Source organism: Eulemur rufifrons, chromosome 16 (assembly GCF_041146395.1).
Source record: "Eulemur rufifrons isolate Redbay chromosome 16, OSU_ERuf_1, whole genome shotgun sequence".
Classification (NCBI taxonomy): domain Eukaryota; kingdom Metazoa; phylum Chordata; class Mammalia; order Primates; family Lemuridae; genus Eulemur; species Eulemur rufifrons.
In genome coordinates this window covers 7,042,817-7,052,230 of record NC_090998.1, presented here as the reverse complement: position 1 = coordinate 7,052,230, position 9,414 = coordinate 7,042,817, and the positions used below count along the sequence as shown (strand labels likewise).

Genomic DNA, 9,414 nt, shown 5'->3' with positions numbered 1-9,414 from the left:
AGGAGTTTGAGGTTACTGTGAGGTAGGCTGATGCCACAGCACTGTAGCCAAGGTGACAGAGCGGGACTCTGCCTCAAAAAAAAAAAAAAAAAAAAAGAACTGGACCACATAGCTGGAGGTTGAACAGGGAGCTTCATTTACAGCCGCAGCCCATTGCACTGCCCATTGCTTGCATCATCGCATAAGCTCCGCCTCCTGTCCGATCAGCGGCTGCATTAGCTTGTCAGAGGAGCCCGAACCCTACTGTAAACTGAACATGAGAGGGATCTAGGTTGCATGCTCCTTATAAGAATCTAATGCCTGATCTGAGGTGGAGCTTAGGCAGTGATGCTAGGGCTGGGGAGCAGCTGCAAATGCAAATTATCATTAGCAGAGAGGTTTGACTACACAGTAAATATAATGCACTTGAATCACTCCGAAACCATCCCCCACTCCCAGAAAAATTGTTTTCCATGAAACCAGTCCCTGGTGCCAAAAAGGCTGGGGACCACTGTTTTAAAGGATACACTCACAATCATTGCAACAACTATGAGGTGCAGAGAATAACAGTAACATTACTCTCATTGAACAGAAAAGGAAATAAGCACAGAGATTAAATTACTCATCCAAGGGCATGACTCTTAATTAGGGTGAAGTCTCCCAGATCTTATTGCTGTATCTTACCACCTGCACACTAGTAAACCTGGGGTTTCACCTTGCACTTCTTCACCTATTTGGTCTAAATTATGTAGCTGAAAATCTGTCTTCATATTAGAAAGCTGCCATGTGGCATTGATGATTATTATGAAGGATGTGTGAGTTACGGGTGGCAACTAACCCCAAGATACTATCTTACTTACACCACTATTAGGTTATGGGCTTTGACTTCCATTTCCCTAGTGTTGTGGCAGCCTATCATGCCCTTGATTGCTTTCCATTTTGGTGAAAAGCAGAGTTCACTGTACTATAGCTGACCAATGTGATGGTTGGGATCTAACTGGCCCAGTTGTGATACAGCTCCATGCGTCAATCCCTTCAGAATTGTGATATTAGCATCACGTAAAAATTCAAAAAGGGAAGCCGAAACATGAGATTTCCCCCTTAGTGGCAAGAGGGCAAGGCCCCAGGTAGTATTTTATACATGAAAGTGTATTTGAGTGTAAAGGACAGGAGGCCTGATAAAAGCTGTGCAGAATTACAGCTTCACTGTAATTCTTTGCATTTATAAGTAGGAAATTTATAAATAATTAATCTCTCTCAAGTTAAAAATAATATTGGGGAGATGGTGTTTGTGTGAGTGAATAGAAATGCAGAGGGTTTAAATGTCTTAAGGTCCGATACTCTTCCCCAACTTAAAAGAAACTCTTATAGCTGCCTTAGAGAAAGTCCTGCTTCAGCTGGGACCTGCTCTAATCATCAGCTTCATATTCTGAAAAAGAGAAAAAAAGTTGGATTTTCTAGTTATTGAAAGGGGATATTTACGGACACAAACCTGAAGAAAACGATTGTTCCCCCCATTACTACACATTCCCGATTTGGAGGGAAAAAAGTTTGCTAGAGAATGCAAAATGGCGACCCCAGTGACGTAATACTTGCCCCAGTCGCGTTCTGGGGCCTCGGTAAGGGCGGAAGCGGGCTACAGCCGCCTCGCTACGGACGATCGTAGCTACCCAGCAAAGGGAAAAGTTTCAGGGTCGGGCGGATGTGTCCTGGTGAGTAATTTCCTAAGGGCGGAAGTTCTCTTTTGAGGGCGGAAAGGCTTTAACCCCAAAATAACTTCGGCTCCTGTCGTGTTTCAGTCACTTCCAGGGCGGATCGGAAGTTGCTTTGTTTTGCTTCAAGATGGCTGCGGGGATGTATTTGGAACATTATCTGGACAGTAAGAGCAGGCTGGAGGAGGGGGTCAGGGACCATAGAGTGGTGGGGGGATCGGGGCCGAGAGGATTTATGGCCCTGAAGTCCCGGTGACGAGAAGGTCACAACTGTGAACGGTTCCGTGGGATGAAATATCGGAGGGTGTAAAGGAGGAGGGGGCGGGGCAGCAGGATCGCGGCCTCGCTGTTGGGTGTAGATGAGGGAGGGGCTGCGCGGTGGGGTTGAGGGCTGTGTCTTGAAGGGCTAGTAGGCATAGCCGGGAAGATACAGAGTCTCTAGCCCCAGGGTAGATTTTTTTCCCCCCAAAGTCGTACAGAATCATATCACCCACTGCCATTTGGGGCAGCGGCAAAGACCTCTTTGAGCCTCCTCCACTCGATTCTTCCTCAGAAGTGGCTTCTCATGGGGTTGGGGGTGGTGCTGGAGAGTGACCACTGTCACATGATGAGCTGGAATGCTTCTCTTCATGGAGTAAAGATTCAGTACCCACTAAATGAAAATTTGGTGTTATGTTTATGCCATTTGGATTATCCTCCCCTTCACAAAGCCTATCGCCCTGTGCACTTCCATTTTTCTTAGGGTCTGGAGTCATTTATTCAACAAATTTTTATTGAGGTCCTGGTATGGGTCAGACATAAGAGCAGGCACTGGGGATGATAAAAAATGAGTAAGACACAGCCCATGCCCTCAAGATGCTCACAATCTAATAGGAAACAGATTCTGCCATAAAACAGTGTGACAAGAGAAATAATGTATATATGTTAAAAGGACAGTTGGGAACACTGGAGAAAGAGAATAATTACTTAGAGATGTAGGTAAAGCTTTAAAGAGAAGGTGATGTTTTAATAGTGTCTTAAAGGTTATTTATTTGCCAGTGAGAAGAGAGGAAGGGAATTCTAGGTTGGGGAAAGCATCAGCAAATGTACTGTGATGGTTTTATGGCAAGGTCGAGGAAAAGTGAGGTCACAGTGTTTGATCTCTAAGGTGAGAGATTGGGAAGTGAGACTGGAGAGAGAGGCTAGGGCTAGATTGGACAAGGTTTTTTAAGCCAAGCTAGGAAGTTTGCATTTTAAAGTAGAGTATGATTTGGGTGGTTTTTTTTTTTTTTTGACATAGGGTCTCACTCTGTTTCCTGGGCTAGAATGTAGTTGTGTCATCATAGCTCACTACAGCCTTGAACTCATTGTCTCAAGCAATCCTCCCTCCTCAGCCTCCAAGTAGTTAGGACTACAGGTGTGCACTACCATTCCCCACTAATTTTTTACAATTATTTTTTGTAGAAATATCTCGTTATTTTCCCCAGCCTGGTCTGGAACTCCTGGCCTGAAGCAGTCTTCCCACCTCAGCTTCCCAGGCCTGAGCCACTGTGCCTCGCCAAATGTGACTTTTATAAGTGAAAATAACTGATGTATGGTAAATTGGAGCATGATAACATTGATAACAGGGAGATGAATTAGTGATGACAGTCCAGGTCAGAGATGAGAACCTGATCTTAGGGAGTGACAGAAGTATTCAGGAGTTAAATATGGTAGGACTGACTGAATGACTAAGTGGTTGTGAGAGAAGGAAGACTCTAAGGTAGATTCTTCTTTCTTGGAAAGTGGGATAGACAATATACCAACGACAAGATAGGAAATTCAGGAGTAATAGCAACATATTTAATTCAGTTTAAACTTAATCATAGGAATGGTAATTGTACCCATAAAAGTGAATGAGATCATTCAGGGGGGAAAACCAGTAAAGTGAGAAACTGAGGGGACTAAAATATAATCTCAAGAAAACATGAACATTTAAGGGACAGGCCAGGTACAGTGGCTCACACCTGTACTCTCAGCTACTTGGGAGGTTGAGGTAGGAAGATCGCTGGAGGCCAGGAGTTCGAGACTGGCCTGGGCAACAATACAAGACCTCATCTCTTAAAAAAAGAAATTTAAGGGAGTAGGCTAAGAAAATGTCAATGTTGTAGTTACCAGAAGGTGTGTGATGAGAGTTGGAATCCTAAAAGGAAGAAAGTTATTTAAAGAAGAGAAGATGGTGCCAGCTGCTTCAGAGATATTTTTTAGGATAGAACTGATAACAGATCATTTGATTTGGTAAGTCACTGGTGACTTAATCTCAGCAAACTGGTGGCAGCAGACCGAGGTTGTAGGTTAAAGCAGTATTGGCATTTTAAAAATTTGAGGAGGAGTTTTGGGAAGAGAGTTTTCTTACATTGGGGGGACAAATATTCATGCATTTATTTAAATGCTTATTGAGTACCTTCTGCATACAAGTTATAATTCTAAACACTAGGGAAATAGGAGAGAATAAGACAAACATGTCTCTCCACCTGGAGGGTTGGAGAGACAGATACCAAATAACTAATTGCACAGTTTTTTAAGTAGAGTTGGATAAGTGCTAAAAAAGATAGACAACCTTGAGATAATATCTAGGGTACTTCTCGGAGTCTAGGAAAGTCAAATTTGAGCTGAACTTTGAAGAATGAATAGAAATTTAGTAGGCCAGGAGGTGTGGTGGGGGTGAGATGAGGAAGATGAAGCAGTGCATTCCAGACAGACAGAATGGCATGTGGAAAGCCAAGTGGCAGGAAGGGCACTAGCCAGTGTGAGGCTCTGAGAGAAGGCCAGTGTGATCAGAACAGAGGGAGCACGAAGGGAGACTGGCGTGAGTTAAGGCTGGTGTGAGGTAAGCAAGGGCCAGAAAGTGCAGAACATCCTAAGAGCAGTAGGAAGTTACTGGAAAGTTATAAGCAGGGGAGTGACTTGATCAGGTTTGCATTTTTTAAAAGCACATTCTTGCTACTATATGGAGAGTTGACTGGAAGGGTATGTGTGTTAAGTAGTAGCGGATACCAGGAGAGTATTTGTAAGTTGAGGACAAGGAGCTTGGAAGCAGAGATTGAAAATACAGAATAAAGAAAGACTGATTTGTAAAGTAAGGTCACTGAAGAGGAAAAGGGCGGGCTAGCTAGCTGTACAGAGATGGAAAAGTTTGCTGTGTAGAGAAAGAGACGAGCATGGCCTCTTGTAAGAGAGGAACAATGGAAGGATCCTGTCACAGATAAATCCAGAGGTTTGAAGGAGGGAAAACTGAACTGCACTTTAGAAGAAGTTATAAAGCCAGTGCCTAGTCCAGTGATTCTCAGTTTCTCTCTCTTCTCTAGGTATCGAAAACCTCCCCTTTGAATTACAGAGAAACTTTCAGCTCATGAGGGACTTAGACCAAAGAACAGAGGGTATGTACAGAGTAAGGAGTTCCTATGCATAATGAGCTTGTATAATCATTTATTTTTCTGCATGGTGTTACCATATCATCTGGTGTGATCTGGAGAACTGCGGCTTCCCTCTCTCTTTTTTTACTCTCTTGTAATTCTTAAAAGAAGATAATGATCCTCATTTCTCTATTAGCTTTTCCATAACAAATGGAGTATTGAAACAATGCCTCAACAATTCAAAGATTTTATGTTCTTTATATCTTCCTCAAGAAGAATTCAAGAAACCAGTCAACTCTAGAGTCATTTCTGCTCTCCATGTTTGATATATTTATAGGATGACTAGAATGTTTACTTCACTGCATTGTTAATGTTACTATCACAAAATTCACAGTGTGGCTTTAGACTGCAACTTACGTTGGTAGACGGGAGCTTTGCTGTATAAGTTCATAAAAAGAGAAAGAAAGAAAAGCAGTAATTAATATGAGGATCTCTACACTGTATTCTTCAAGCTTACACAAGCATTTGGTACCATCTTCAGCATTGGACGTTGGGCAAATTGGCTGCATTGGGGCATTCACTTGGAGCCTGAGGGAGGCTATTCTACAGTGGTCAGGTTGGTCTCTTCAAGATCAAAGATGTCTGTTGGACCTATCCCTATGCCCACTGAAGGATATGTATGTCTTATCTTCCATCCTATGTAGCCATGCTTAAGGAAGTAACAGGCTGGTGTTGGGATGCATGAAGCTGTGTCTTAAGTTACACTGGGTAAGTTTACTCATGAAAAGATGAACATCATCTAAAATCCTGAGCATGACTCCCTAAGAACTGCTTGCCAAATAGTGAGAACCAGCTAGCTTGCTTTCTTATATCATCCTAATTCTTGAGTTCATGCACAAATAGACCAGTTGGAGATTATGGAACTGTATGCTTTTTCAGCTTCTTCCAAGGACCTGGACTGAAGTGGAACGTAAACATAGTGTGTTTGCATATCCCCCGGTTATCCGTTGCTGCACTATGTTAGAGTCAGACTTTTGTCCCTTTCTGTTGACATTTTTATGAGCCCTACCAACTATTAGGCAATAGACATCTACAGTCTCAGTGTCCTGGGACATCACCAATCTTCCATTATTAAAATGTTTGAAGCAATATCTAAGATGAACAGGAAAAAAGTGATGGAAAATACAACCAAGTTGCAAATGATGAGCAAAATAGAGTGGGCAGTAAGGTAAGCAGAACGACAACTACGTGGATGAAATAGGGCCTAATTTAAAATTGCACGATATAGATGTACACACTTGGAAGCCAGCAGCAGCAGGTGACCCAGCCTGGTTTGCAGCAGTCAGTGATGCTGTGGGATGTTTTTGAGACAAGAAACAAGGCAGCTTTTGAGACAAAATTCATGGGTCAGGAAGCAGCAAGCCCTACAAAGAAGCATCTTCAGACATCAACAAAAATATACTTCATATTAATGTGGTGTGCAAAGGACCCCTCGTTGTGTTTCAATAATTTAAGTTCCAACTATGATAGCAGTGTTTTCAGCACCTTGAAGGCACCGTTAAAGCAAATATTGTCAATATGTTGCATTACTTGAGTACATGGCACAGTACCAATGAACGTTCAGTTTGTTTTAGTTGGAAGGTTATCATGGTCAATGGAAAAGGTCCAAGGAACAAGAGGAAGAAGTGTGTTTCACCTAGCCACTCAGGGGCCATTGTGACCAGGCCTCTGTCTCTGTTGTAGACCTGAAGGCTGAAATTGACAAGTTGGCCACTGAGTATATGAGTAGCGCCCGCAGCTTGAGCTCCGAGGAAAAATTGGCCCTTCTCAAACAGATCCAGGAAGCCTATGGCAAGTGCAAGGAATTTGGTGACGACAAGGTGCAGCTTGCCATGCAGACCTATGAGATGGTATGGCCCTATTCATGCCTCCCCACCTATCTCCCATCTAATCCTCAGGGTCTTAGACCCCTCCTTCAGCCGTTGGGATCTGTCTTGGGTCTGGGAAATCCATAGAATCTGCCTCAGCCTATTTTCTTTTATCAGAACCAGCCTGGTACCTCTCCTTCTCCTTCCTTTCCACCCAGGTGGACAAGCACATTCGGCGACTGGACACAGACCTGGCCCGTTTTGAAGCTGATCTGAAGGAGAAACAGATTGAGTCAAGTGACTATGACAGCTCTTCCAGCAAAGGCAAAAAGAGTGAGGAGGGGGGCGGGGCTGTGAGAGGTGGGGCAAGGATCCAAAGGGAGAGGAAGGCTATAGGGCAGGCGCACCAGGCTCGAGAGAGGGGAAGGAGAGAGGACTTAACCCATCCTTCTGTCTCCTGCCTTCTGGCTTCCCCTTCTTTCCTAGAAGGCCGGACCCAGAAGGAGAAGAAAGCTGCTCGTGCTCGTTCCAAAGGGAAAAACTCAGATGAAGAAGCCCCCAAGGCTGCCCAGAAAAAGTTAAAACTTGTGCGCACGTGAGTGTATCAGGGTGTCCTTTGCTAAACGACATACCCTTCTCTCCCAGTGCCCTACTCCCACCCTGCACTGCCCCTTGCCACTTTCTGTGTCTTCTGTGCCAGAGACTAACTCTTACCATTTTGGGATCTGCTGGATAGAAAGGAGAAGCCACCAATCATTTGCCCCAGCAGGATCTCCTTCTGGCACCTCTGAAAGCCTCAGGTCGTAGCTTCCCTTCCTGCAGATGACATTTTCTCTTCCTCTTGGCATGCAGAAGTCCTGAGTATGGGATGCCCTCAGTGACCTTTGGCAGTGTCCACCCCTCTGATGTGTTGGATATGCCTGTGGATCCCAACGAACCCACCTATTGCCTTTGTCACCAGGTCTCATATGGAGAGATGATTGGCTGTGACAACCCTGATGTGAGAACCGTTTTGCCTCAGGATGGGGAATTCTTTGGGGAATGAAGAGAGAGTGGGTACAAGAGGGAAAAACTCACGGTTGAATAGTGGGACTTCAAAATACAAGGAAGGTAGTTGGAGCTTGTTGGCCTTGGGACTTCCAAGAACTCTTCAAAGAGATGGAATAAAGGACATTCCTGAGGAATATGTGGGGGCTTCCTTTCCTTCTTCTGCCGCACCCAGGCCCCTGACTTCTGCTTCTTCCATCTTCTTCCTCTTCCAGTGTTCCATCGAGTGGTTCCACTTTGCCTGTGTGGGGCTGACGACCAAGCCTCGGGGGAAATGGTAAGTGAGAGAGTTGTGGCAGGAGTTGGAGGGTCCCTAAGCTGAGTGTTAGAGAGCATACTTCCTTTCATTCACTTTCTCCCTCCCCTTCTCTTTCACATTTCTTTTCAGGTTTTGCCCACGCTGCTCCCAAGAACGGAAGAAGAAATAGATAAGGGCCTTGGATTCCAATACAGTTTCTTCCACAATCCCTGACCTGGGCTGGTGGGCAGAGGAATGCCTGTGCTGGGGCCGGGGGTTCAGGGAGAAGTGGATGACGCAGTACTGTCATCCCTTCTCCTCCCCTCTCCCCACTCCTGGTGCTGAGGCTGCATCCAAACCCTGGTAGGGAGGGGTGCCGCAGCCACTTACGGTATGTGCTCTCCTTCAGCCCTCCCCCTTCAAAGGGAAGTGGTCTTGCCCACTGTCCTTTTGCCTCCATGCTGAGGTTGGTGCTGTATTCAGAGGGAGGGTCCTCTTTATTCCCCTTGCTTTGTAGTTAAAGACTGGGGCAGTAGCATGGGGGCTAGGTGTGATAAACCTGCTTCTCCATCCTTCATTCCCCTTCCCCTGTGGGGGGCTAGGTGTGATAGACTTGCTTTTCCATTCTCTTCCTGCTTTTTTCATGGTGGGGGATCTCCCAGATCATCTGGGCTCTGATACCCCTAGTTGAAGGGGGAACCCCTTCCTCTGTGCCAAGAGGATTCATCCTGGCCTTGTGAATGGGAGAGGGGGCAAGGTGGAATGCAGATAACTCACATGTAAAAGGAATTTGGGTAGGTAAATAAAAGCTATACATGTTGGCCTGCTGTGTTTATTGTAGAGACACTACTTTAGTACATGTGCTAGGGCATTCTTTTTGCATCCTCTGGGTTGGATAAGAGGTGGGAGGATGGCATGCCAGAAGTAGGACAAGACACGAAAGCAGAAGTGGCACCTCTGCACCCGAACCCACAACTCCTCAACTTGGGAAAGACAAGGGTGGCTGGAGAGCATGCCTCGGACCAGGTGTCTCCAAAACTTTGTAAATTGTGCATCTTCATAAAACATCTTTCACTTAATTTCCAATAAATGATGTATTTGTGTTATGGATGTGTATTACTGTACTAAATATTAGCTTGACTTCTCATTTTAAACATGAAACAGATACAAAAACAAAAGTTTTCCTCCCATACTTG

General features: G+C 44.8%; 1 protein-coding gene across 7 annotated transcripts; it reads left to right on the top strand.

The window, feature by feature from the left end:
- Window positions 1–1,773: 1,773 nt before the first annotated feature.
- ING4 (inhibitor of growth family member 4) lies at window positions 1,774–9,324 on the top strand. 7 transcript variants are annotated; one of them, XM_069491727.1, is made up of 8 exons: window positions 1,774–1,858; window positions 5,018–5,089; window positions 6,809–6,975; window positions 7,152–7,257; window positions 7,423–7,528; window positions 7,786–7,933; window positions 8,196–8,257; window positions 8,369–9,324. In XM_069491727.1, the coding sequence occupies exons 1-8, from the start codon at window positions 1,822–1,824 to the stop codon at window positions 8,406–8,408; spliced, it is 738 nt and encodes a 245-aa protein (XP_069347828.1). In that variant the 5' UTR covers window positions 1,774–1,821; the 3' UTR covers window positions 8,409–9,324. The 7 variants fall into 7 exon arrangements, with proteins under 7 accessions (XP_069347828.1, XP_069347826.1, XP_069347825.1 ...); XM_069491725.1 differs by having other exon boundaries at window positions 7,420–7,528; XM_069491724.1 differs by having other exon boundaries at window positions 7,152–7,266.
- The last annotated feature ends 90 nt before the right edge of the window (window positions 9,325–9,414 follow it).